This window comes from Octodon degus, unplaced genomic scaffold, assembly GCF_000260255.1.
Source record: "Octodon degus isolate 3935 unplaced genomic scaffold, OctDeg1.0 scaffold00042, whole genome shotgun sequence".
Lineage (NCBI taxonomy): Eukaryota > Metazoa > Chordata > Mammalia > Rodentia > Octodontidae > Octodon > Octodon degus.
In genome coordinates this window covers 3,061,221-3,088,494 of record NW_004524618.1, presented here as the reverse complement: position 1 = coordinate 3,088,494, position 27,274 = coordinate 3,061,221, and the positions used below count along the sequence as shown (strand labels likewise).

Below are 27,274 nucleotides of genomic sequence, written 5' to 3'. Positions count from 1 at the left end.
GAAACACCTGCAAGAAGATGGCATCTAAAAAAAAAAAAAAAAGGATTCTAGGCAGTGGTGAGCAACCAAAGGAAATAATGCTCAATTCTCAGCGCAATTTGTAAAAATCTCTAGACACATACGTGAAATACTTATTATGTGCATACGTATGGGAGAATGAAGAAAGAGAAAAGAACATAAAATGAACCGAGGTAGCATGCTAAAAGAAAACCAAATTTAACAAACCTCAATACTAAGGATTTCAAACTTCTCTTTTACCGACTTGCCCCTCTCTCTCTTTTCAATTTTCAACTTTTTTGCTTTTGCTGGGCCTTTCTGATTCTTTTTCCTTTTGGCAGATTCTTCTTCAGTGGAAATCTAAAGAGGAAAAATGACAAAGGTCCAAAAGAATGAGAGGCAGCAAGTCCTGCCCCTGCCTCCCACTCGGGACCATCCATCACCTCGCTGTTATTGTTAGTCTCCCACTGCACCCATCCCACTCCCAAATGCTTCCCTGACAAGCTCCGTATTTTTCAACTACATATATAATCTCCCTGAGCCTCAGTTCTTTATTGTGGAGTTGGAATTTCTACTTTACAATATACAACAGTAGGAAAGATCACATAATATAAACGTAAAGCCATACATTGAAAAAAACCCGGTACCCTCCCCTCTAGGATCTAAAGTACAGACTATTCCAGGGAAGACCACACATTTTTAATGAAAATTCTGACAGTTAAACACAGTAAAAATCTGTTTTAAAAATATGATGATAGGAAGGCAGGTTTGGTGGCACATGCCTGTGATCCTAGCACAAGGGAGGCTGAGACAGGATAATCTCTCCAAGTTCAAGGCCAGACCAGGCTACATTAAGGGTTCAAAGCGAGCCTGAACTACATAGTGAAACCCTGTCTCAAAAACAAAGAAGGGCTCAGCAGACTAAGCACCTGCTTAAGCAAGCGCAGGAACTGGAGTTTGATCCCTAGCACCACATGCTGCTCCCGCCCAACTGAGACTGGGCGTGGTGCACGCCTGTAATCCCAGCGCTGGGGAGGCTGAAAACAGGAGGATCACTATGAGATCGCGCTGCATAGTGAGACCCTACACCAAACACATTAAAAACAAAAACAGAAACAAGGATCAAATTGCTTTTTTCCATTGTTAATCAACATGGCACAGAATCCCTAAGAACAAAAGGCACTTCACACCCGAAATAATAATGTTACACTTTAAAAGATATGTTTTTTCTGTAAAGTCTAACAAGTTCAACTCATTGAAGCAGATCTTGGGAAGACACAGAACCAGAAAATAAGGACTTTTCTTTATTAAGCTGCTAGAAAGGAGGTCTCTAGTGATTTTCTTTTTTTTTTTTTTTTAGATGTAAAGGTGAACAGTTTTCTTTTTCTTTTATTTTATTTTTTAATTTATTTATGTGTGTGTGTGTGTGTGGCCAGCTCAGCCCACCAGGGGGCGGGGCTGGCTGGCATGTGGTGCTGGGGGATTGAACCGCAGTCCCTGTGCTTTGCTAAGCTTGTTCTAAGTAGGTGCTTTAGACCACTGAGCCATCTCACCAGCCCTCTAGTGATTTTCATTAAAAAAAAAAAAAGCATTCTACTTACATCAAATAAATTGTCATGTTCAACTGACTGCTGGTAAGATTTCTCTGATTTGTTAATCCTTTTTGTACCCCCTCGAGGAAAGCTTTCTTCTAGGGCTGCCATTCTGGGACTCCTAAAAACAACGGAAAGAACAACTGTGAGATGCACCAATGGTCCAGGTTTCATAAAGACTGGAATTGACAGGCAACAGAATCTTCCAGTCATGTGCTAGGCAAGAACTAGGGCTACGACAGAGGATCGGGACGCTTCCAGCTAGTCTACGTATCACGTTTCCAAAGACTTCTTCAAACTACAAACCACACACCTTCTTGTAAGCAAAGGAGTTAGATTCAATGCAGAAAGTAGCACTTAAGCAGCTACCATTATACAAGTCAGACATACACAGAAAAATATATAAACCCTTATTTCAAATGCATACATTTAGAAGACAAAAGTTGTACAAGCAATCTAAAATACAAACCGAAGTACAGACTTCTGCAAAGGAGGCAAGCTTCAAAGGAAGATACCTTGAGGTGAATGTCACAAGACGAACTTACTGACAGGCACAAAAGCATTTCGGAAAAGCGCACACAAGACAGGCACGGTGAAGCATACTGTGATCCACGCACTTGGGAGGCTGAGACGCCTGTGTTAGAGGCCAGCCTGAGCTACAGTCAAGACTGTTTTATTTTTTAAAAAAGCACGTATTATTCAATAAACACAGGCTATCTGCATATTAAGCCATCATTCAAAGGCTTGCTGCTGCCTTTCTTTGAAGAATTGTTTAAGCGCAAGAAGAACACAGCATAATTGCAGCTAAGTTGTAAGGAGCGCGAAGCTCTGGTGGGTAAGACGTTAAATTAGAAACAGTTTAGGTACCTGGGAATAAGAATCTAGAGGCGCTTCAGGAGAAGGTGCTCAAGACACGGAGTCAAGGGCACGTGCTTCCTACAGCAGCAAAGTGGAAGAGATTTAGTTTGCTGGGGACTTCAACACTTACTCTCCTTTCAGAGACAAACTGAGGCTCCAAAAAGTAGGGTGTCTAGGAGCCGAGAAAGGACTGAACGGTTCTTTCCGAGGAAAGCCCGGGGGTACAGGAACCACTAGATCACACCTGGCCCGGGTGGACGAACCACGCACCCCAACCGGGAGACGCTCGGCACGGACCGGGGAACCGGGCCGGGCGGACCGGACAGGCACGAGCTTTCTGGCCTTCTTGCTTCCGGCCCCACTCACCAAGTTCGCGGCGTTGGCTCCCTTTTACCTCGAAGCCCCCAAACCCGCACACGAGAGAAGACCAGCAAGTCTAAATCGCCATGCCGCTCTTCCGGGCGTGTGGGCGGGCTCTAACGCTACTTCCGGTACTAAATCGAAATCTACGGGACTAGACAGGAAGCTGGAGGCCGGAAGCGGAAGGGCGGGGCTTGGCTCCCAGCCAATCGGCGGAGAAGACCGAGTCGCCGAAGGCCAGTTGCGCGCGGGCGAGGAGGCGGCTTCTTCCGGCCGAGCTGTGGCGGCGGAGGTGCGGGTTGAAGGACGTTAGCTGCGGTGTTTCTGGCGAGGTGAGTGAAGCGGGCTGCTCGGGATCCGACTTCGCGCCTCAGCTTTGCAGGGCTGACCCTAGTCTGACCGTTCCTGGCCCGAGAACACCGCGAGGTCTTCGCTTTGAGAGGCAGGACGGTGGGGGGTGGAAAGGGGAGCTAGAGAAATGGGACCCGCGGGAGGGGGCAGCCGCCGCGGGGCGCGGCGCCCGACGCCCGACGCCCTGGGATCGCAGTGTCCCCTGGACAAAGATGCGCCGCACGGGAGTCCCTCAAGGTCACCTGGTGACGTACCCACGACTCTGGCCGAAGTCACCTGCTAGCGCCGGAACGTTCCGCCTGAGCTGCTACTGCGAAGCTGGCGGCCAGGCCTCCGGGATCCTTGGCGGCCAGCAGAGCGCGGCGGGCGCCTGCAGCTCCCGGCCCCGCGCCCGGAGGCCGGGCTGCGTCTGTGGGAGCGGCCGCAGGCTTTCGTCGCGCGGAGCCGAGCGGAGCGGCAGCTCCCCAGTGCGAGGGCGGCGCGCTCGAGTGCGGTTCACCGCTGCCTAGTGGTCTCACTCTCCGCAGTCGGACGGCAGAACGGCGTGTCGAAGACAGAGCCTACCCCGGGCAACTGGTCACTTCGGGTCTTTCATGAAATGCTCGTTTTAAGGCAGAGACGCGTGAAGGAATTATAGTTTCAGAGTGGTGAGCGCCTTAATTAGAAACTGAGGCAGCGGCCCCGTGCCCTTAGACTTCCCCACAGGGTATCATGGAACAACACTAAAGCGCAAGTTCACAGGTATGAGGCTTAGGTGATTTTTCTCCTTCATTAATACGTTTAAAAAGTCCGGCTTAAAGGGAATCAAGGGTCCGTTCAGTTATTCCCCAAAGTTCACTCCAAAACAAGGCCTCCTGATCTTTGTCCTACAGTGTGCTTCTTGCTAAGGGCTACGCATAGGTATTTGGGGCTTACTTGCATTGTTCATCTCACCTGCAACACTGCCGCTCTCCATCTCAGCCTCTTGTGAAACCTCTTTTAGAATCTACACTGAATGTCAGCTCCTCTGCCATGCCTTTTCCTGCGGACAGAATTAGTTTTCTTTGGAATACCACAGATACTTGTCTTAGTCCATGGGCAGAGTGAAATTTAAAGCACCTTAATGCCTCTCTTGGACACCACACCCTCCTAAAAAAATTAGGCATGTTGCATGGGAGATGTCAATTAACAAGTTGATACAGTTAAGCACTTGTTTCTGTAGTGTTTTTTTGTGTAAGAGCATACTTCGTACCATAATTTAAAAGTGCATTACAAAATAAAGAGGAAATAGATCTTTAGTAGATTTAGCAAAATGAGAATTGATATTAAAACTATACCATGGGCTGAAAGTGGTGATGCACACTTGTAGTCCCAGCACTTGGGAGGCTGTGGCAGGAGGATCATTGCAAGTTTGAGGTCAGCCTGGGCTAAAAGTGAGTTCAAGGCCAGCCTGAGCTGCATAGCAAAACTGTGTCTTAAAAAGAATAATAATAAAACTGCATCATAAAGATTTTGAGAGGGCTACCAGGAATCAAACTCAGGACCTTGTGCTTGCCAGGCAGACATGTTGCTGAGCTATCTCCTTGGCCCTCATAAAGATTTTCCAACTTGAGCTAGACTGTCCAAAGTCATGAAGTGACCAAAAAATTTAATTTCCCTAAAACAATTGCTCAAAATTAAAATCTTAAATTAACAATGCCAATTCTCTGCGTGTGAATGCCTTAAAATGGTAAAGGTGAGCTAGTTTCCATAGCAACGACTCCTTCACTGATCTCTCCCTCTTCCATTTCATCACAGGCCAGCAGAGTCACTGCCACTGCCCACTAATACCGCCCAGACCTCAACCTGCTGGTTGTGGTAGACAGATAGGCACACAAATTTTCAACTGTTATTTTGTGGCAATTTTTTGTCTCATTTCTTATATAAAAGGAATACATGCCATTGTAAATTACATGGGAACTGTAGACCTGATACCTCTTAAAAGTTTCCTATGTATTCTCCAGAACTTTAGTGTATGCTAGAATTATCTACAGGCCTTATTAAAACATTGGTAGGCCCCAGAGATGTCAATTTGGTAGGCCTATGATAGGGCCTAAAGTTTTTCATTTGTAATAAGTTGCCAGCAATGCTCATGCTGCTGGTCTAGGGACCAGATTTAAGAATCTTTGATGTTCTTATATTATCAAGCAGTATCATTTTTAAATTATTTTGAGGGTTTTTGTTTTTTTGAGACAGGGTCTTATGTAGTTTAGGCTGGCTTTCAACTCACTTTATAGCCCAGGCTTCCTTTGAACTTATGGCAATTCTACTGCTTCAGTCTCTTTGAGTCCTGGAATTACAGATGTGGGCTACCATACCTAGCAATTTTATATTATTTAACATTACTTAGGGTCCTCTACATAGCCATGCACAAAAGTCAAGCACATTGTATTTCTGCTAATGAAAACCTATTTATCAGCTTTGCTTAGAGGTAGACTTAGTTTTTACAGTTTTTTACTTTCATAAACAGTAAAAAGCTGGGCATGGTGGCTCATGCCTATCAGCCCAGCGTTCTGGAGGCTAAGACAGGAAGATCACCATGAGTTCACGGTCAGCCTGAGATACATGGTGAGTTCAAAGCCCACATGAACTGCACAGTGAAACCCTGTCACAGTATTTTAGAGACTATTCTTGAACCACATAATTTCCACTTTATGATATTCTTACAAGGGTAAATTTTTGGAAAAATGAACCAGCTAGACAGAAACATAAACTCATGATAAAATTTGATATTCCAAATTGTAGTTTAGGAAAGTTACATCAGTTTATACCCCAGGCAGCAAAATGTTGAGTTCCAAGTTCTTATTTAACACTGCTTCTTACAGTTTTATCTATGCCAGTTTGGTAGGTAAATACTCATTTGTTTGTTTTTTTAACATATCTTTGAAAGGTTCGTTGTCTTTTTATGTGTTTGCCTTTTTGTTCCTGGTATTCTTTATATTTCACCTTTGGCAAGGTGATTAAAATATTTTCCTACGTATTTCAGAACTTTTTGGTTTTGTTGTTTACATTACATCTTACTTTGAGGCCAGCCAGGTACCTGTAGTCCCAGCAGTTGAGCACGAGGATCACTGTCAGTTCGAGACTAGCCTGAGCTATAGAGTGAACTCAAGGGTAGCCTGAACTACATGACAAGACCCTTTCAATCCCTCCCCCACCCCCATCCCCTGCAAAATCTTATTTTGTTGTGAAGGAGTAAAGAATACAGCTTCCCCATCCAACAATGGCTAGTACTTCAACTCTATTTAATATAAATGATCCCTTCCCATAGAAGTCCTAAAGTGATTTATAAAAAAAACTGTGGACAGTTGTCTCAAATATTAGCATTCAAATAAAAGTGCAATGGAAAAAAAAAAGAGAGAAACTATAAAAGTAGGGGTTGTAAGTTACGGTGTTATCAGTCACCCCTTCAAAAAAGTTTAAAAAGCTGCTAGTCTTAAAACCAGTTCATTCAACAGGTGGGTGGCACACACCTGTAATCCCAGTACTCAAGAGGCTGAGGCATAAGGATCACTGTGAGTTTGAGACCACTTACATAGTGAGTTCATGATCAGCCTTTACTGAATATTGAGATTCCCCGACTCAAAAACAAAAAGAAAAAATAAAATTGAACAACAAAAAATTGGTTAATTCAAACCTATGTTTATAGCTGCACAACCTGGACTACCCATAATAACAGTAACTCATAATAGCTAACCTTGGAAGCAATTTATGTCCACCAGCAGGTGAATGAATTTAAAAGATGTGCTTATACCCAAAGGGTATAAAGAAGAGACAAATTTATGTTATTTGCAGGAAAATGGATGCACTTAGAGACTATACTTTTAAAAGAAATAAATCAAGACACAAAAACTTAAATATCATATGGTTTCTCTTCTATAAAAAAGCCAAAACCTGGGCCTGCAGGCTGCCCCACCCTGGGGCCGTGCTGAGATAGCAATTGAGACTGGGTGTGGTGGCGAGCCTATAATCCCAGCACTTGGGAGGCTCATGTGTAAATTTGAAGCCAGCCTGAACTGCATAGTGAAACCTTGTCTCAAAAAGACCCCTCTTCCTCCCAAAAACCCCCAGAAACCCAAAGTATAAAGAGCAAAATTAAAAAAAGAAAATAGGAAACAGGGAGATAGCACTTGGAAATGGGAAGGGGACCAAGAGCCAGAGGAAACATAAAGAGGATGAAGATGCGTAATGCACACGTACCAATTCCCCATGAGGAATGTGGCACTATGTGTCACAGACACACTAATAAAAACAGTTTTTAAGGCCTAATTTTTTTTTAAAGGCAGTTAAAGTTTATTTAGCTCACAGTTTGTAGAGGTTTTAGTTCATAATTAGCTGGCTCCAAGGCAGGGTGGCACATGGCAGAGGGCAACAGTTCTTGGAAGCAAAAGACAGCAAAAGCAAGCAAACAAAAGGAATGCAAGATCTAAATTTCAGAACTTAAAAAAAACCTGATTCAGTGTACCAGTGTAGACAGATACGGAGTGGGGGTGGACGTAGCAAATGCTTGTGTTTTCTGTGTTACATGATAGGACATAACCCTGGAGTGTTTATGAAATAGCAGTCAGGTTAAAGTCCTACTTCCAGAGGCTTCCCTAGGCTTTTTCCATCATTGCTTCTGTGAGGCAAAACATGGATAAAAATGTTACAAGAATCACGCACAATGACTTACAGCATTAAACCTAAAATATTTTTTAATTACATTCAAGCCAATTTATTATTTTTTTCTTTTCTTTAAAGATTGAAATCATGGCAGGTCCAGAACATGATGCCCAGTTCCAGTTCACTGGTATCAAAAAGTATTTCAACTCTTACACTCTCACAGGTAGAATGAATTGTGTACTGGCTACATATGGAGGCATTGCTATGCTTATCTTGTACTTCAAGTTAAGGTCTAAAAAAACGCCAGCTGTGAAAGCAGCATAATTGGTAAGAAGCTAGCGCTAAAACTTTGGCTGGCTGGGTGTGGTGGTGTGTGCCTGGAATCCCAGCTGCCCGTTGCTGGGGCAGGAGGACCACAAGTTTGTGACCAGCCTGGCCAAGTTAGTGAGACCTTGTCTCCAAATAAAATTTTAAAAGAGCTTGAGATGTAGCTGAATGTAAAATGTCTGTGTAACATGCTCATGGCCTGGACTTAGTCCCCACTGTTGGTTTTTAAAAAAAAAAAAAAAGTGTTAACTCAGCCATTTTTTATATCAGTTACTATAAAAATAAACTTTGTGAAAATATATTGCCTATATATGTGATTACCCTGACAGTTTTTGTTAACATTTTGCCTTAGCATGTTATGTATTTGATTTCTGAAGGCTCCGATCATGTCCACAATTTGATTTTTACGAAGTACCTTTTCATGATTTGAATGCAGGAATGCTCATATATTTCAGAGGAAATGTCCCATGCCTTTTAAAAAATAGTGCTGAGCATGGCGTGCACACCTGTAACACTAGCACTCAGGAGGTTAAGGCAGGAGGATCACTTTGAGTTCAAGGCCAGCGTGAACTACATAGTTAGGTCCTGTCTTAAAAAAAAGACCAAAAATATTTTTAAAAAGAACCTAGTTATCAGTGAATGCTTTGGACCTGCAGCATTGCGTCTGTGAGTGTTTCTTAGGGGCCATGAGGCACGCAGCTTTGTGGGGGTGTCTCTGGCTTTCATCAGTTGTGCATTGCTTACTTCCTGGTTGTGCCAATCTGATGAGTAAGGAAACATGTCCAGTTTTGTACCAGGCCAGATGCCCACAGTCCCAGCTGATTGCGAGGCTGAGGCAAGAGGGGCACACGTCCAGGACCGGCCTGGACAACTTAGCAAGACAGTCTTAAAAAGGAACAGAGGCTGTAGCTCCAGGCTTCCTAGATGAGTCCCCAGTACCAGGGTAGAGATGTTTCTTGCTTTTTCAATTTGTACTTTTTGTAACATTCTATTCCTATCCTTATTTAACAACTAGATGACTTATATATGCTCTTCATCTAATAATCAACTCACGCTTTTTAGTTTTGGGGATCAGACCCAGGGCATTGTGCATACTAGGTAAGTGCTCTGCCACTGAGCTACACCTCCAGTCCAGATTAAACTTGTTACCTTTTGGTAGTTTGTTTGCTAGTTTTCCGTTTTCATGTAATTGTCTTTTCTCAACTCCCATAATGTTTTCTTCTTATATTACACTCTCAACCCCATGCTTAAGTGAATGTCTGATGTTAGCCACTGATATGTTGAAAGCCCAAAATCCAGATCTTTATCTAATGTAATTCTCCTTCACAGATAATTTTTCTTCTGCTCTTAAAAGCTTTCCCAGTCTGAAACTGTGGTCCTTAAGAGATTGTATCTTCCACAGTGCAGTGGCCCATGGTTTATTCCCGACCATATAAGTTTTTTGGCTAATTTCCCATATAATGTAACTCGTAACTGGGAGGGTGGCTGCACCCAATTAAAATGGCAAACTGTGTCTCATGTCAAGATACCTATTTTCTGCTATTCAGGATACTAGACTTTTCCAGTAGTTTGTCTTCAGGATTTTAGTGAATTACTGGCTGCTCTTTTGTTCGAGTTTGGAGGCTGAGGATGTACCTGAGTATAGAGAACTTGCCTAGTTTCCAGGTCCTGGGTCCTAGGTCCTAGGTCTCATTTCCAACTTGGGAGGAAAGCAAGTATCTGAGAGAGCATAATTCTTTGGGCCTTACTGATTAATTTATACTGAATTTCTTCAGGGTTCAATGGATTGTCCTGTCCTCATAATTTCTAAATATCTTAACAGAATTGAACAAACACATTTGTGTCAATACTGGTTTTGCTTTCTTTATAGGATTTTACAGTGTCTGACCTCATCTGTTAAGTCCCATGCCTGGAGGAGCTAATATCAACTCATCATGTAATACTCAATTTGTACAATAAATTATGAACCTGGAAAAGCTGGTTGTCTTTATTTACAAAGTATCAAAAATATAAAAACTGTACAAAATGCAACAAAGGCAAAAATTGGCAGTGACTTGGTCTAAATCTCTTAGTTTTCCAAAGCAAGGCTCAGTACTGGAGGTAAGCAACTGAAATGTCTGTCTGACTGACTTCAAGTGTTCTAGGTTTTATGTAGCCATTGTAGCTGAAGTGGAACATGAAGCTACGTTTTTTCACCTGGGTTTAAAGAGTGTTTGAGTGTACTCAAACAGGTAGAAATCTAAGTCAAGCTGTTAGTGGATGGTGGTACTTTGTCTGAATCTTAGGAAGGAAGTGTAGTTTACCCTACCTAGTTACATACATACCACTAATCAGAGGCCAAGAAAAAATGTTAAAAATGTTAGTGGATCATTTAACAGTACTTGAGTGCCATACAGGAACTTCATTTTTTACAGCAGAAACATACATGCTCGTAGAATTCTTCAGCTAAAATTCAAGATGGTACTGTATTTCTTAATTTGAATCTTGAAGCAGGATGAATTTTTAAATCAATTTTTCTAAATATAATAAATTAAAATAGCATTTGAACAGAAAATGCATAGTTTCCACACAATCCAAAGCACCATAAATGTTCCCTCCACGAACATAATACCTCTTATTCAACTAACGGAAATTAGTTAAATGTGGTTGCTTATAGAAACGTGGAGCTGTCCTGTTCAGATCTTCCAAGCAGCATACTTCCAGATTCATATAGACAAAAACATTCTTTGTAGCTTAAATATTAATCACTGAGGTATTTGCTTTTTAGACTCCCTTTTTTCAAAACAGTAGCTTCCATAAAGTCTTCTAATACCGATGGTTTATTGTGGACTATAAGCTCCTGCAGCTAGAACCAGGTTTCTTCGAGTAAAGTGGAGGTGTACCACCGGTGTCGATTTGGTCATGTATGTGCCCAACAGTAACTCCTGTGCATTCTCTGGTAAGTTGATATGCCCAGTGGCTGTGGTAAAGTCGTCAGTCTCTAAGTCTTCAAATGCTTTGATGGCATCCCACAAGCGGACCGTGTTATCCATTGACCCTAAGGGAAATCAGGAGACCATTAGGCAACATCCATCGTAGTATTAGATTCTGACACTTTATCATGACACTTGAGTTTGCTGTAAATTTCAGATGAAAAATTTAAATCCTTACCACAAAGCCATTAATAATCATTTACCTGATGCCAAAATTTCACCATCTCTACTAAACCTAAGTGAACAGACTGTATCAGTGTGGCCTTTTAATTCTCCAACCATCAAACCATGTCCAATGTCCCAAAGGAGTACTCTGCCATCTGTTGCTCCTGTAGCCAGGAATCTCCCATTGGGAGAAAATGTCAAGGAATGAATTGGTCCCTAGAAAAAGTCCATGAAAAACACGAAGAGTACTGTTAAATACACCTAAGCAGGTAAGACAAAGTTAGAATTCTAGTTGGGGGTGTGATATCTTTAAAATACTTGTGCCACTGAGTAGTCTGAAAATATTTTTATCTTGAAGGCATCTTTATGTGCTGCAATATTAAGATATGAAATACCTTGTGTCCAGTGAAGATCCTTACACAGTTACCATTCAGAACATCCCAGAGCCGCACAGTTCTGTCTGCAGAGCCCGTGGCAACGTAATTGGAGTTTGGATGGAATCTGGTGCAGTTTACATCAGCGAGATGGCCAGCAAATATCCTTAAAGGCTGATAATGATCTGTAGCCCAGAGCCTTTTTTTAACGTTACAAAAATAAAAAGGTACTCATTAGTAGTTAACCACAAAATGCCAAAATTCTATCCAAAATAACTAGATATACCCAGGTGAAATTTTTCAAATGAGTCCCCCTTGAAAGGCAACTGAGAGAAACAAGATAGAATGATTGTGACGAACATTCTTAAAAGAGTTGATCTGGTACATGATCAGGCAGTGAGAGTTGTTTGTTTGTTTGTTTGTTTGTTTTTTAAAGATTTTTTATTTATTTTTTGTGTGTGTGTGGCCAGCTCAGCCCACCAGGGGGCGGGGCTGGCTGGCATGTGGTGCTGGGGGATTGAACCTCGGTCTCTGTGTTTTGCTTAGCTCAGCTTGTTCTAAGTAGGTGCCTTAGACCACTGAGCCATCTCACCAGCCCCGAGTTGTTTGTTTTTGATAGAGGGTGAACAACAGGTTCCTAAAGTGTTCTTTTTAAAAAGATTTTTGAGGCAGGGTCTTGCTATGTAGTTCAGGCTGGCCTTGAACTCGCTGCAATCCTCCTGCCTTAGCCTCCCAAATGCTGGTAATACAACTCATGCAGCACCATCAGGCATGGCATATAATAGAGTAATGTGTATCTTTAACTTACTGTATTCTTTTTTCTTTCTAATCTAAACCATCCCCTAGGTTTTACCAACATAACTAGTTTCTAACCTTTAAGATGATGCAAACAAAGATGCCACGCTGCTGAAAGATAAGAATAAACACTGGAATGGGGTGGAGGATATAAAAGCTAACTTAAAGGCAGGATTCTTAGTCTAGATATAATTAGAGTAACATTCCCAAATCCACTGTCAATAAGAACATAAATACAAATGCTGGTATTCTGGAAAAAATGATGCTGAATAGTGGAAGTGAAATGAGTTGAGTTGGAGTCAGTAAGTCCCAACAAGAAACAGCTTTGCTCGCCGAACACACCCAGTCCTGAGAACATGGTGTTCTTACCGAGCCACTCGGTCATGGCCTCCGGACACAAAATAATATCCATATGGAGAGAACTGTGTGTCCCACACTGGGTAGTTGTGTCCTTTATATCCCACCAAGCAAGTAAATGTTTGAAGGCTCCACAATCTAACAGTTCCATCCTCTGAAGAGGAAAGCAGATAGTTCCTGAGAGAAGAAAAGTTGACACTGTCAAATAACTTGGTTACTGGTCCAATTTCTCACGCGAACATATTAAAGTAGCTAAAGTTCAGACTAGCCTTGAGCTCATGTAACACAGGCTGGCCTCGAACTGGCAGCAGTTCTGCTTCAGTCTCCCAAGTACTGAGGTCACAGGTGTGTACCACCACTCCTAGCTACGTGTCACCTTTTTTTTTTTTTTTTTTTTTTGTGGTACTGGGGATTGAATTCAGGACCTTACTCTTGCCAGGCAGGCACTAATGCCACTGAGCTATATCCCCAGCCCTACATGTCACTTTATTATTTTTTTTCCAGAACCAGGGATTGAACTTGGGCCCTTGCGCTTGCCAAGGAAGCGCTTATTCAAATCTCTGAGCCATCTCCCCAGCCCCCATACATGTCACTTTTAATACAAGGAATTTATAGTAGACACAAAGCCAGAAGTTCTAGACAAACTAATGTTAAAACCAAATATTAGCTCTACCACTGCATATACTAAACAACTAAATGAGGTTGGGTAATCTGGCCAGAAGTGGTGGCACATATCTATAATCCCAGCACTCAGGAGGCTGAGGCAGAATGATCCATTGTGAGTTCAAGACTAGCCTGGGCTACAAGGTGAGCTCAAGGTTAGCCTCAACTGTATAGCAAGACCCTGTCTCAAAAAGACCAATGGGGGGAAAAAAAACTTAGTCTTTTAGGGGAGAAAATCAGTTCTTTGGGGGGGGGGGAAATCTATCACAGGAAATGAAAACTGTTCAGGTAAGGAAAATTAAAGAAATTCGGTATGTCCCTGAAAACTCAACAATTTTTGGCTCTAAAAATGGGAGATACTATGTTCTCATCCTGTGTGAGTTGTATTTAAAGAAAAAGGGCGGGGCAGAGAATATAAATCAGTAGTAGAGCCATATGGTTATTAGCATGCACCCAAGGCCCCAGAACTCCCCACGAAATAAAGAATTTAAGTGGAGGCACACCAAAGCTACACACAAAGACAATTTTTTAAGAGATGAATACAAAAGCTGACTTTTTACATTGAAATCAAAGGTTTTCCTCAAGTAAAAAGCTGGCTTAGTCCTTGTAACAGACCGTAAACATTCTCAAAAGTTTCATGAAGAAAGCCAGGCATGGTGGATGCCTGTCAGCAGTGGAGGCAGGAGGACTTCCATGCCTTCAAGGCCAGGCTAGGCAAGTCAGCTCAAGGCCAGCCTGAACTGTGTAGTGAGACCCTGTCTCTACATAAGTAAATTAACTAATCAATAAAAATTAGTTATTTTTATTATTTTTTAATCAAAATTTTTAAGTTTCATGAAAATAAAAACGATGATTAAAAGCTATCATCTATCCAAATAAGACACAGAATTGTGAATACAAAATATTCAATCCTCATTTCTACAGAATGTTGGTGATCATAAAAAATCTGGCAAATACTTAAGCATGCATATTGATACCCTGGAATCCTATGGCTAAAGCAACTCCTAAAATACTGTAATTTCAAACTTCCTGTTTAGAATAGTCATAAAGTGTTTTGTTTTTGAAATAGCATCTTGCCATGTTGCCGAAGCTAACCTAAATTCATGATCCCCCTGCCTCAGCTTCCTGAGTAGCTGGGATTATAACCCCATACAAGTATATACAGCTTTCTTAGTCTGCTTTTTTTTTTTTTTGCGGAACCAGGGATTGAACTCAGGCCTGTATGCTTGCCAGGCAAGCACTTATTCTACTGAGCCATCTCCCCAACCCCTCTGCTTTGTTTTTTGATAAAGCTTCAATTTATAGGCATTATGTGATTAATATCGGAAATTTATCTTAAACATGATAATGTGGACCGGGGAGATGGCTCAGTAGAATAAGTGCTTCCCTGGCAAGTACAAGGGCCTGAGTTCAATCCCTGGTTCCACCAAAAAAAAAAAAAAAAAAAAAAAAAAACATGATAATGCGCCATGAAATTCAGTGCAGGGACTCAAATAATTCAAGTTCTATCAGTGTTATACAAAAATAGAGGGGGCCGGAGAGATGGCTCAGTGGAATAAGTGCTTCCCTGGCAAGCGCAAGGGTCTGAGTTCAATCCCTGGTTCCACCAAAAAAAAAAAAAAAAAAAAAAAAAAAAAAATAGAGCTAGTTTCTGAAAATAAGCCCTGAACTGTGCATTATGATTCTGTAAGGTCAGACATACACTGTTATCCTGTGTTCTAGTACCCCAGGATGAATGAACAAATGGCAGAATTCTAATAGAACCATGGGATTTTTCCAGTGGAATTTTCTAGGCATGTGCATTGAGTATTCCATGGTCAAATTTTACATAATCTCAGTACAGTACAGCAGTATTTAATTTTTATTGTTTCTGTTTTACCTATCCGGACTGAAGCTGGCTCCATAGACAGGCCCACTGTGACCATGCAAAATCTTCAACTCACTTGCCGTCTTCTCATCCATGATTCTCTCTAGGACATCGTCTGACTCTTTGTCTATGAGGCTGAGGTCTAAACGGGCCAGAAGTAATTTCCTTAAGTACATTCATCACAGTATTTTCATGACATCATGGTGCATAACAACGGCCCTCAGGCAAGTCTCATGCATTTCTCACAGTGCCACTGCTTCTACACCAGGTGACACCATCCCAGGTAGCAGAGGAAATGAGCAACAGTTAAAAATTTGCTGGAGTGTACCCAGATACTCAATATCGGATTGAAATTTAAATTTGTCAATCATACCACAAATGTTTTACAAAAATGAAAACTGGAAATAAAACTAAAATTTAAAACTATTTTGTTCAGATAATATAGTTAACAAAAACTTTAAAATAAAATCTTGATATTATTTCTTTTTTAGGTATTTTTCATGACAAAGTATTCACTATTTAAGGGTTTTTTTAAGATTTACAAAACATTACAATTTTAGCATTAAGTTTTTAGCCTAATCCCATTGTCCTACAGATGAGAAAATTTAGGGTCAGAGAAAAGAGAGAGTCTAGCAGTCCGGTCTCCTGCTCCATGTGAGCACTCTCTGGCATCTGAAGCTAAAGGGCAATCGAGCGAACACCTGCAAACTTCGCAACCTCCAGTGTACGTCCCGTGAAATCAGAGCTAGTATGGACTCCTGGCAAGTTTATGCCCTCGAAGGACAGTTCAGTTACCTGCTGCTTGTTTGACACTGCGAAGCTTTTTGGGTGTCACAGACCACACTCTGACAGTTGAATCTGCAAAGCCTCCAGCAATCAGACTAGAATCATCAGTGACATCCACTGCAGTGAGCCCCTGCCAATAAAGAAGTTTTATACTAAACAATCCCCTTTTGAAGAGTTTTTAAAAAAGAGTTTTTATACTAAACAATCCCTCTTAGACAAGTTATAATGATGGCTAGTTGTCTCATAAAAGTTGAGTGGCTACATTTTTCTATAAAACCCAGTGATGAAAAGCTCACATGGGAAGAGCTCAAGGTCTCATTTACTCATACTTTTGTCCTCCATGTTTGAGAACGTAAGAGGGAGCAAATGCTAATTATTTTTCCATAATGTTTCACTGTATCCTCAGTAGCATATGACGAGGAGTCTATAAAGACATGTAGAATTCTTTAAAATATCAAGTTTATAGTATTACTTAAGTAACAGAGATGGGCCAGTGTTCACCTACCCAAACACTGGCAGATACATGAAGGGGACCTGTGAGCAGATTCTGCTTCTTACAAGTTGCTAAAGCCTTCTACCTATAGTGTAGCATCTCATTCTCTCATTCTTTCTTGTTTAAATGGTATCAAGAGTGTGGCAGGACAGGGCAGAGCGTAGTGGTACATGCACGTGATCCTAGCTAGGAGGAAGGCTGAAGCAGGATGATCCTCAGTTCAAGCCCAGCCTGGTCAACTTACTGTGACCTTGTGTCAAAATATAAAAAGGAGATGTAGCTCAGTGATAGGATTCAATCCCCAGTATCACTAAAATAAAAAGTTTGGCACCATGGCACACGCCTCTAACTCCAGTACATGTGAGGCTGAGGCAGGAGGACTGTCTAAGGTCAGGACCATCAGTGAGTTCAAGGCCAGCCTGAATGATGTAGCAAGGCAGTGAGTCAAAACAATCAAGAGTTCAAGTAATAAAATTGTTTTAGTGAACACATTTAGCTTGCTCTCCTAATGGTAAATAACTTTACATCATTCTCTTAAGAAGAACTGACTAAAAAAAAAAAAGAAGAAGAACTGACTGTTTTGCCAACCTGGTAAGCATTAAGGAATGTATAGAAACAAATGGAGGGTAAGCAGTCTGGTCCCAGGCGCACTCGTTTGGTGGTTTCTTTCATATTCATTATCTTATCCAACTTATCTGAATCTTTTAACTCAGGAAGAGGGATTCTGTGAAAGACAATGAGATTGGAAATTACTCTTTAATATATTACCAAAGCCAGGGGTGGTAGCAGATGCCTGTAATCCCAGCACTTGGGAGGCTCAGGTCGGAGGATCACTATAAGTTCAAGGCCAGTCTCAACTGCATAGTGAGGGCCTGTCTCAAAAGAGAGACAGACAGACAGACCGACTGACCGACCGATCGACCGAGAGACTGAGAAAGAGACAGAGAGAAGTCAAACCCTCTGTAACAAATCTTATGCTGCCCACAAGTTCCTGAAGAAGGTTCTTCACCTGTTTTGAGGTGGAGCATTGGGATCTTGTTTTTTGCTTTTGGATCCGATACTATCCTTTTTAGGCTTCTTCTTTTTAGGTTTTCCTTCTTCATTTTCTCCTTCTTCATCCTCATCATCCAAAGGCACCTCAATTTCTGGTTCTTTTAATAAACCAAAAAATACCTACCAAAAAAAAAGAACCGACATGTTTTCAATTCATTTTTCTTCAATAATACATTTTTTGCACACCCTCACAGGATGAATCAGTTACAATAACTTAGCCAGGCACAGTGGTGCATACCTATAACCCTAGTACTTAGGAGACTGAGGCAGGAATATCACCACATGTTTGAGGCCGGCTTAGGCTACATAATGAGTTTAAGGCCAGCCTAAGTGATATAGTGAGACCTTGTCTCAAAAAACAAAACAAAATAACCCCAGTACAGTAACATACATCTTGAAGCAGCATTCTGCATTTGTCTGCTCAATTGCCATTTTCCCCTTCTTCCTTATGAACAGAACTCTGATTTTACTGGAGCAGGAGTGCGCTCACTTAAATCTCAGCCTCCCATGTGGCTAGGAATGACTAAACATTATTCTGGCCAACAGATTTACAGAGATATACTGGGGATGGTGTTAGGAAAACAGAAGTTGTCTTCCTGACAAAAAGAGAGCGACTCACAGGCTTTTGACCTGCCCTTCTTTCTTCCTGGCATGGCTGCAAGCAAGAGCTGCAACAGCCGCTTGGGAGCACAAAGAAAGCCACATTCTAAAGATGATGGACCAGAAGCTAGGAGCCAGGGACGCCAATGGCGTTGCGAAGACGTCACAGCAGCCCTGATGGGCCCTCCACTGGAACTCACTTCATGTGAGGAAAAACCCCTTCCCTGTTCAGCCGCTGCAGTCAGGGTTCTGTTAAGGGCAGCAGCTCCCAAATCCTCACACACACACATCATCCTTTGGAAGGTGAAGTTTTACATACGGGTAAAATTACTCCCAAGCTAGCTACAAGACAGATATAAATCATGTAGATGGAAACACTACAGTTTTTCAACATCTGCATTAGATAGTTCTTAGGTTTATTCCCATACCTTTGATTTGTTTGCCTCTCGTTTAGCCTCTCCTGCCAAACTTCCCACCATCGCATCTATCTGCTGCTTACTACGCGGCATCCCATCAAAGATGTCAATGTAGAGGTGCTCCTGAACTATGTTCCATATCTGATTGTTCTGTTTCTCCTGAAGATGCCTCTTCAAGAGTTGGTACGAGTCACGGGAAATACGCAGAACAAATTTACTTGTTCGAAAATCCAACATGGTTTCATTCCCTTTCATGTGTTCCTTTTTGGTAAGACTAGATAATACTCGTAGGTCATCCTGGTAATAACATTCCTGATCTCCATGGAACCTGTTTCAGTGATTTTAAAAAGTCATTTTTCAATGTAATCGTTAAGGGATCTGCCTCTCCCCCATGTATTTATAAACCATCCCAGAATATTCTCAATGTAGTAGTCTAAATAACTCTGAACTAAGCTGTAGGATCAGAGCTAATTCACTTCAAAATACTTACAATTCAGTTTCTCAATTAATCCTAAAAATAAATGTAATCCTTTAACAAAAGGTATCATAAACACTTCGAGAAGAATTTTGAAATATCGTAATAAATGAAAGATAAACTACTCATCTCAGGTAGACAGTTTTTTATCTTGGATAGACATTTGAAAAAGTATCAGAACCCGTACTTTACTGAATATTAGGTTTTCTCAAAATCCCACTTTTTACAACTTTTTTATTACAGAAAATTTCAAGCATATAAAACAGTAGAAATTGGCATATGAATTCAATGTACAATACTATCATAGTCTCAACAAAAATCAATACATGGGTTCTTATAAAGTCCACCATTTTGAATGATTTCCTACATTCTTAGTGTCAGACATGTTTATGAAATATCAGTACTCTAATATTATAACTAAGGAACCAATGCTAGTATTAAACAATGCAACCATGTATTTACTCACCATTATCAAAGGCAATGAAAGCCTTCAGCTTTGGTGATAACTAATACATTTAAAAGTACTTTTGTTTTCAAAAATCTGAAAAACTTTCCTAAGAAAGTAAAATTAAAATACATATTTGACAGTAAGAGAAACAAATCAATACAAAATGTTTAGAAAATGATAGTTAAACATTAGGGGCAGGGCTGTAGCTCTGAAAGAAACAAAACCAGTGGCTTCCTACACTGCACTCTTGTACACTTGAGCTCATCAGTACAGCAATACAGGTTACCATGCTCCGCCACGATGACCTACCTACCCTGTGTCCTCCAGGGTACACTGTTACCTTGCTTTTTGTTTCTTTTATGTGGCTCAAGTTCATTCTGCAGAGCCAGTTTTCCCTCACTCTTCACTTTTACTTGTTCAAATAAATTTTGTTACCACTTACCAAAAAAAATTAATACATGACCTAAGGGTTTCTAACATTTGAATGAAATTAGAAATCTCGTTGTCTTGGTTTTCATATCAATCACCACCTATTACCCCTTAAGGCATTTCCCCTCCAAGAAAAGTGTCCCAAACAAAGAAACAAACAATACTCCACAATATTCCAGCTTCTGGGAAGGCAGCTATACCATTTTTTGATGAGTACTATAGGAGAAATCATCTTTATTAGAATTTTTTTTATTTTTTATTTTTTTGCGGTACTGGGGATTTAACTCAGGACCCTGCGCTTGCCAGGCAGGTGCTTATTCTACTGCGCTATCTCCCTGGCCCTTTATTAGAAATTTTCATTAATTAGCTTTTCCTCATTTTTTTAAGAACAGTAAGCTATAGAAGATTTTGCTTTCTATACCTTCTACTAGGCATCCTAGTAAGATGAATACATATAATGGCATAAAACTTGTCCTGTTTCTCTAGCACCACTAGCTGTGCTATCTGACAAGTCCTGTGTTCAATCTCTAATGCTTAGAGAACTCTCAGCCAGCCAGGAATGGTGGCACATGCTGTACCTCCAGGAGGCTGAGGCAGCAGGATCACAGGAGTAGGACAGCCTAAGCTACAAAGTGAGACTCTGTCTCAACAAAATGAAACAAAACAAGTCTCATTCAGGGTAGTAGGCACTGCCTCCTAAACACTGCTTTCCCTTGGCCTCTACAACCAAATATACTCTTGGTTTTCTTCTTGCTTTCCTAACTTTTTTCGCTTACACTCAGCCATTAAATGCTGGACTTCTTCCAGGCTTGGTCTTAGTCTTCTAATTTCATACTCTCCTCTAGGGAATCGCACCTGCAGCCATCATATACCTAAGTATACTTCCAATCACTCCCTTGCCTCTAAGCACTATGTTACAGTAAGTGGGAAAACAAGTCACAGACGAAGCTGGTGGCGGCGGCAGCACATACCTATAATCCCAACACTCAGAAGGCAGGAAGATCGATGTAAATTCTAAGTCAGCCTAGGCTACTCAATGAGTTCAAGGCCAGCCTGAAGTATGTAACAAGACCCTGTCTTAAAAGCACATGTGATTAGAACTAAAGTCTCTCCTCTGCAAAGCAACCCTGCCTTGGAGCCAGCCAATTATGGACTAAAACTTCTACAAACTGTGAGCTAAATAAACCTTTCCCCTATAAGAAAGAGAAGGAAAGCCAGAAAGAAGAGATAAAGAAAATTCTCAGGCTGGGGCTGCAGCTCAGTAGTAGGGACTCATGTTCAAGATCCATGGCCGCCGCCCCCCCATTCTCCACCTGAGAAACCACTTTCTCCTGGATTTCCCACGCCAGTGGGGCTCATCCCTACCCACCAGAGGAGGCAACGCCTCAGGTCATTGGTGCTCTCTCCCTCTCCCTCAAGTCCATATCCAAACCATCAGGGGTCTCGTCGATGTACCTCTCCACACATCCACCACCACCATATGGTCTGTTTTTTTCTCACATGAAACATGCTACTACCATTTTGAGTGGGACAAGTCTCTACCAAGAGGATCACCTATACTGCATTCAGTACCCTGTCCTTCTGCCTCCTCCATGACAACCAAAACCACTTCCACGCACCGGCAAATGGCCTAGGGAAGACACACAGCCTCCATTAAGAACCACCTGATAACCTCCGAAGTGGTCAACCAGTAAGTCACTCTGTCCCCTCTCATCTGCATAAAGGTTCTCTGAGTCAGGCATGGTGGTGCACACCTATGAACCCCAGCACCTGGGAAGCTATGACAGGAGGACTATCGTGCCAGTCTACACTACATAGTGAATCCCTGCCTCAAAAAAAAAAGTCCTCTGAAAATGCATATTTACAATGACATAGTCCTCCAACGACTTCTGAAGCACTAATGCCTCGTTGTCCCCAAATACCAGTTTTTCTTTTCTTCCTCCATAACAAAAAATACAAATATTCGCCAGATACAGACAGACTCTTAAGTCAAGACCACACTTCCTAGTCTCCTGTAGCTAGCTGAGGCCAGTGACAGGGAAGTTGTAAGCAGCACTGCAGCTTTCTCCAGGAAAGCGATGCCCCTCCTACTGCCACGCACACTGACCAAGGGCTCAGAGCCCGCCCCGCTGTGAGCCACACGGGAAGCTGTGGGACAGGACAGCAGGGTCCACACCAAGGACTCAGAGCATCAGTCCTGTCTTTATGAGACAGACACATAAGCCCTTAGCACATCTGAGGCGCTTGTTTGGATTTGCAGTCACTCTCGGTCTGCCTAATCTAATCCTAACACAGCTTCCTACTGCACTTAGAATGAAGGCAAAAATTAGGGTTTTTATGCCATCGTTATTTCTGCCAGTGACTCTCAGCCAAATCTAATTCTGCCCAAATCAACTCCCTACTCTCTTCGGACAGAGATGTTCAACAGGGCCCCGGAACCCGCGTAGCGCTCCAGCCCTGGCATCCCAGCTGCATGCTGTACACCCCACCCACCTCCTGCTCCAGCCGCCTGAGCCCTCCGATACAGCTTTCACCCTCGCTTCCCGTCCTCTCCCCGGCTGGCCGTTCCTAACCTGTCTTCAGACCTCACCTCTGGCGTGGCTTCCTCTGGGAGCTTTCCCTGGCTTCTCTGACTGGATCAAACCCCCACATCGGGCTGACACAGCCCTGGTCTCTATCCTTCTTAAAAGATTTTCTGAGTTGCAATCTGACATTGGTATGGTTACAAATGCGTGTACTGCATACGTATAAATAAAATACATGTTAAAATTCACGTACTTCTCAAAGAACGATTTTGCTTCATTCTCATGTTGATTATAGACTAGCTCCAAGTACATGTGCACAAAGAGAGGATAGAAGAGCTGAGACAATTCTGCTCGATGGCAGTCCAAGGAACATTCGATGAAGTGCTTCAGTCCACTATAGTATTCTTCATACATCGTTGGGTCTCCTTGTTGATTGTAGGCGGAGAGAACAGCACTGACATCTGGCTGGTCTTCCACAGCCACACTTCCAACTGTTTTCAAAATGAAAGACAATGTTTAAGAAAATGATCTGGTATATACCAGGTGATCTGGCTGTTTCACTGAAGGGCAGAGCTGAGCTACATCTTGGTTTGTTCCTTTCCTCTCAGCCTGTCTTCTTCTACATAATCATGTAACCTTTTAATAGGATTTCAGTCACCCACGCCAAAACCCCTCCTGCATATCCACATCTTAAAATTTAAATCAATAACAAAAGATTTGATAGTGGAACTCCTTTTTTTAATGACATCAGGAATCAAACTCAGGACCTCACACTTGCCAGGCAGGTGCTGTGCCACTGGGCTATAACACCCCAGCCCCCTAGAACTACCTTATTTTAAACCATCCCCCCACCGTCTCTTTATGGTACCAGGAATCAAACCCAGCACCTCATGTTTGCCAGGCAGGCCCCATGCCACTGAACTATACCCTCAGCCCTACCTTATTTTATATGCGTTTTTTTTTTTTTTTTTTTTTTTGGCGGGGGGAGGGATACAGGGTCTCATTATGCAGTTCAGATGCACGGTGATCCTCCTATGTCAGCCTCCCCAGCACTGGGATCATAGGCATGTGCCAACACGCCTGGCTTTGAGTGGCATGGCATGGGGCCGGCACAGTATGTGGTACTGGGGATTTAACTTGGGGCCCTGAGCTTGCTGCGCAGGCTCTTAGACTGCCAAGCTATCTCCCCAGCCCTCTTACCTTATTTTAAAGACAAAGTATATATAAAAGATGCAAGGACAAGGCCTCGAGTGTACTCCCTGGAACCACAAGTCCATATACATACACAGACACACACACCCACGAACCAGCAATTATATCAATCTTAAGACTTAGTACAAATGGCGTCTACCACTATAACCTCTTGCCCTAGAGTAATATTTCATCTCTCTGATCCACCCCAGTTCTTTGTCACATTCCTGCAACATACCCTAAGCAGTACCACCTTCCCATGTATGCACTTATCAACCTGTTTGAATGTCAGCATGTTAAGTGTGGGAAGGACCATGCTTTCTTGTATCTCCAAGAGATAATTCAATTGTATGTTTAAAGAGATTCTTATAACCACCATTTCAAAGCAGAAAATGTGAGTATTTGTACCAAACAATAATATATAACCAAATCAATTCGGTTGTTGGAAACTTGATAAGCTGCACTTATAGTACAATTATGTTCTTTTCTAAACAGGCATAATGGGATTTACTATACAGAAATTTAATGGCTTTGATAGCCCCTTTTCCTCCTGTTTCCTGTGTTATGACCTAAAAATAAGTTGTTTTTGAAAAGATGAAGCCAGGTATGGTGGTGCATGCCTGTAATTCCAGCACTCAGGAGGCTGAGGCAGGTGGATCTTTGTGAGTTCAAGATAAGCCTAGGCTACAAAGTGAGCTCACCACCAGGCTGAACTGCATGGTGAGACCCTGTCTCAAAAAGACACACACACAAAAATTAAAAGATGACATTAAAATGACCAGCAATATAATTTATCTCACAGTTCATTCATAAAATTTGATATCCAGAAAAAATTCTTTTTAATATTTTTGTACTTCCTTTTTTTTTTTTTTTTTTTGTTTAAGACAGGCTCTGTCTACATAGTTCAGGCTGTTCTTGAATTCACTCCATATCCCAGGCTGGCCTCAAACTCGGTGATACTCCTGCCTTGGCCCTGAGTGCTGGGATTACAGGCACAGGCCGCTACGCGCCTCATACGTTTCTATTTATAATGGTATGTATACCACTTCACTTCTGGCAATGATGCAAGGATGAGCTTTCAAAAACAGGTTAATTTGGCCACGGGACCCACACTAGATAACTCTTGACATTTATTTTTAAGAGCGCAATATATTTACTGGGGGAAATAAAGCTTCTCTCCAAGAGAGACAGAAGGGGTCCCGAGTGCACTGCCAGGGACCCTGCCATTTTAAAGAATTTTATAGAGCAAATCCATGAGGTGAGGTGGGTCCACGTGGGCAAAATGGAATATCTCAAGGTGGGCATGAGGTGGGACAAAACTCAACCAATAAGACTATGAGTACAACTGCTCAGGTAAAATCGATTAAATTGGGATCAAAAAGAGAAGTGAGTCAGATCGCAAGCAGGCATGAATACAGAGTGGAGCTTTCCTGGAGGGGATTGGGTTAGTGGCTCTTCCTGGCTTCCTCAGGGTGATCTAGAATACAAATTCCTGATGTTTATCCTTAGGAAGTCTGTGGGTGCATTTGTTTTATCTTCTGTCTTGGGGTCTGGCCCACAGCAGAGAAAACATTTACTGATCACCTGTGAGACCTTACGTTAGTGCACAGACTTGAGCCTCATAATAACCCATTTAACAGAGAAAAAACTCATCGGCAGGAAACTGGACTTTAACAGGTTATACAGAAATAAACGCAGAAGAGACAAAATGGTCCGTCCCACACTTTTTCCTAAATCTGTGGTTCTCAAGTTTGCCACACACCAGTCCTCCTTACAAAAGCTTATTGCAGGGTCTCAGATTTCTCCTCCGGACAGTTTAAGCCTCAAGCAAGATGCTCAGGAATTTGCATTTTCCAAAACATTTAACGCTGGTGGTACTTAATCCGTACTTTGAGAATTACTGGCTACACTGTGTTCCGTCACTCCCTGTGTGGTCCAAAGTCCATTCTTTGGCCTTTCTCAATGAGACAACTTTCTGATCTCTAAAACAGAGGCAATGTCTCCACGCAGCAAAACTGTGTCAATTAAAGTACTTATACTACAGTAACGTGGAACTGCCCCGATACTGTTCGTGCAAATGAGGACCTGCCCAAGAGGAAGGGGAGTTCAGCTCGCGCCCCGCCCCCCGCGCCCCCGTCCTCCCTCCCTCTGCCGGGCAGCTCCGCTCAGCCTCGCGCTGCAACTGACAGATCCAAGCTGGGTTTGACTGCGCAGCCGGCTCACCAGCGAAAGGGGCGGGCAAGTGGCCCTAGAGGCGGGCCCAGGAAATTCAAAACAAGCCCGCAGAGGCGCCGGCCTGCCAGCCCCTAGCTCCCGGCTAGCTCCCCGGCTGGCTCCTCTCGGACCCGGCCCTGCTCCCGGGACTCTGCTGCTCACCTTTCCCCGGAGCCGAAGACCCTGAGGCTGAGCCCGAGACGGCGACGGCCCCCGGAGCGCCAGGCCCTGGAGGGTCCGGGACCACCGGGCCGGGGGCCGCGGCCGAGACCCGGCTGAGCAGCGCGCTGGCCGCCTCGGCGCCGTCCGGCTCTCCCGGGGCTGCGGAGCCCGCTGCCGCCTCCTCCAGCAAGCGGGCCTCGCGGCGCAGCGCCTCCTCGGCCTCGCGGAGATTGCTCTGCCGCAGGAACTGCAGCACCGCCAGGAGGGTCTGTCGGTCGTGGGGGGCGCCGGCCTCCGGGGCAGCGGCGGCGGCGGCGGCGGGCGCCGGGACAGCGGCGGGCACGGCCACCGCGGGTTTGGGGTTCCCGCCATCCCCGCCGGCCGAGGACGCCGCCGCAACGCTCCCGCCGCCACCGCTGGGGCCGTTGTTGGGAGTGCCGCCGCCTCCCTCGCCCGCGCTGTCGCCTGCCTGCGGAGGTAGCAGCGTCGGCGGTCCTTCGGGCTCCAGCTTGACCGCCACCTCCGTCTGCTCCTCCGCCAGCGCCGCCATCTTGCGGCTCAGCCACTCCGCGCCGTCAAGCGTGATTGCGTTTCCGCCACATGGAGGGCGGGGAGGAGGATTTTACGACAGCTCTGGCTTGCGGTTTACGGCGGTAGGAGGGGCAAGAAAGGAGGAGGAAGGGAATGGAGAGAGCTGCTTTCAAAAAACGGGAGAAGTTGGCCGCAGGAAGCGCGGGGTGGACGACTGCCTGTTACGTTTGCCTGTTGGTATAATTGGGTTTTTCGCAGGCAGCTGTGTTTGGGCGCTGTAAAAACGTTTTACACTGTAGATCTCCTCAAATTCAACAATCGTATCAGGTGCTTCTGTCCCTGGGGATTTTACCAAGCCGTTGAGTAATTTGCCGAAGCCACACAGGAAGTGTCAAGATTCAAATCCGAGTTCTTAATTCAAAAGCACATATTATTTGGAAAGAGAGACTAAGAAATACTGGTAATGTTTTGTATTATGGTAGTGATTACCTTTTTATTCTTGTTATTTTTATCTTTGTAAAAACTGCCTGCGTGTTCAAGCTTTGAACTTTCCACCGTGTGTCGAAGTTCAACAAAACTTTTGATATCACAAGTTGTAGTTGTGAAGTGTGTATGTTATGTATTCATGCTGTATCCATTATTACAAATAAGCT

At 43.1% G+C, this 27,274-nt stretch overlaps 3 protein-coding genes across 5 annotated transcripts in view; 1 reads left to right on the top strand and 2 right to left on the bottom strand.

The window, feature by feature from the left end:
- The window catches only part of Pdcd11 (programmed cell death 11), a 43,759-nt gene extending 40,848 nt beyond the window's left edge, over nucleotides 1-2,911 (bottom strand). For both annotated transcript variants that reach the window (XM_023715626.1, XM_023715627.1), the window contains exons 1-3: nucleotides 2,814-2,911; nucleotides 1,599-1,710; nucleotides 226-357 (exon numbers count right to left, since the gene is read on the bottom strand). In XM_023715626.1, the coding sequence (XP_023571394.1) occupies nucleotides 226-357; nucleotides 1,599-1,700 (234 nt within the window). In that variant the 5' untranslated portion in view covers nucleotides 1,701-1,710; nucleotides 2,814-2,911. The remainder of the gene's footprint in view (nucleotides 1-225; nucleotides 358-1,598; nucleotides 1,711-2,813) is intronic.
- An 82-nt stretch (nucleotides 2,912-2,993) lies between these two features.
- Atp5md (ATP synthase membrane subunit DAPIT) lies at nucleotides 2,994-10,081 on the top strand. 2 transcript variants are annotated; one of them, XM_023715628.1, is made up of 4 exons: nucleotides 2,994-3,139; nucleotides 7,917-8,105; nucleotides 9,168-9,203; nucleotides 9,976-10,081. In XM_023715628.1, exon 2 carries the CDS (start codon nucleotides 7,926-7,928, stop codon nucleotides 8,100-8,102), a length of 177 nt encoding a protein of 58 aa, XP_023571396.1. In that variant the 5' UTR covers nucleotides 2,994-3,139; nucleotides 7,917-7,925; the 3' UTR covers nucleotides 8,103-8,105; nucleotides 9,168-9,203; nucleotides 9,976-10,081. The 2 variants fall into 2 exon arrangements, with proteins under 2 accessions (XP_023571396.1, XP_004631555.1); XM_004631498.2 differs by lacking the exon at nucleotides 9,168-9,203.
- Taf5 (TATA-box binding protein associated factor 5) lies at nucleotides 10,066-27,260 on the bottom strand. The gene is made up of 11 exons (XM_004631499.2): nucleotides 26,091-27,260; nucleotides 22,777-23,014; nucleotides 18,659-18,974; nucleotides 17,587-17,750; nucleotides 17,166-17,301; nucleotides 16,094-16,214; nucleotides 15,311-15,440; nucleotides 12,781-12,945; nucleotides 11,638-11,815; nucleotides 11,281-11,458; nucleotides 10,066-11,142 (listed from the first exon to the last, which is right to left on the bottom strand). Exons 1-11 carry the CDS (start codon nucleotides 26,638-26,640, stop codon nucleotides 10,925-10,927), a joined length of 2,394 nt encoding a protein of 797 aa, XP_004631556.1. The 5' UTR covers nucleotides 26,641-27,260; the 3' UTR covers nucleotides 10,066-10,924.
- Nucleotides 27,261-27,274: the final 14 nt, after the last annotated feature.

Bases quoted from the DNA above. Each gene is read 5' to 3' on its own strand.
- Taf5 (XM_004631499.2), bottom strand. From the start codon at position 26,640: ATGGCGGCGCTGGCGGAGGAGCAGACGGAGGTGGCGGTCAAGCTGGAG. The intron at 23,015-26,090 runs GTGAGCAGCAGA...TTTTGAAAACAG, and splicing joins GTCTTCGGCTCCGGGGAAAG to TTGGAAGTGTGGCTGTGGAA. The intron at 17,302-17,586 runs GTGAAGAACCTT...TGTCTTTCACAG, and splicing joins AATGCTCCACCTCAAAACAG to AATCCCTCTTCCTGAGTTAA.
- Atp5md (XM_004631498.2), top strand. From the start codon at position 7,926: ATGGCAGGTCCAGAACATGATGCCCAGTTCCAGTTCACTGGTATCAAA.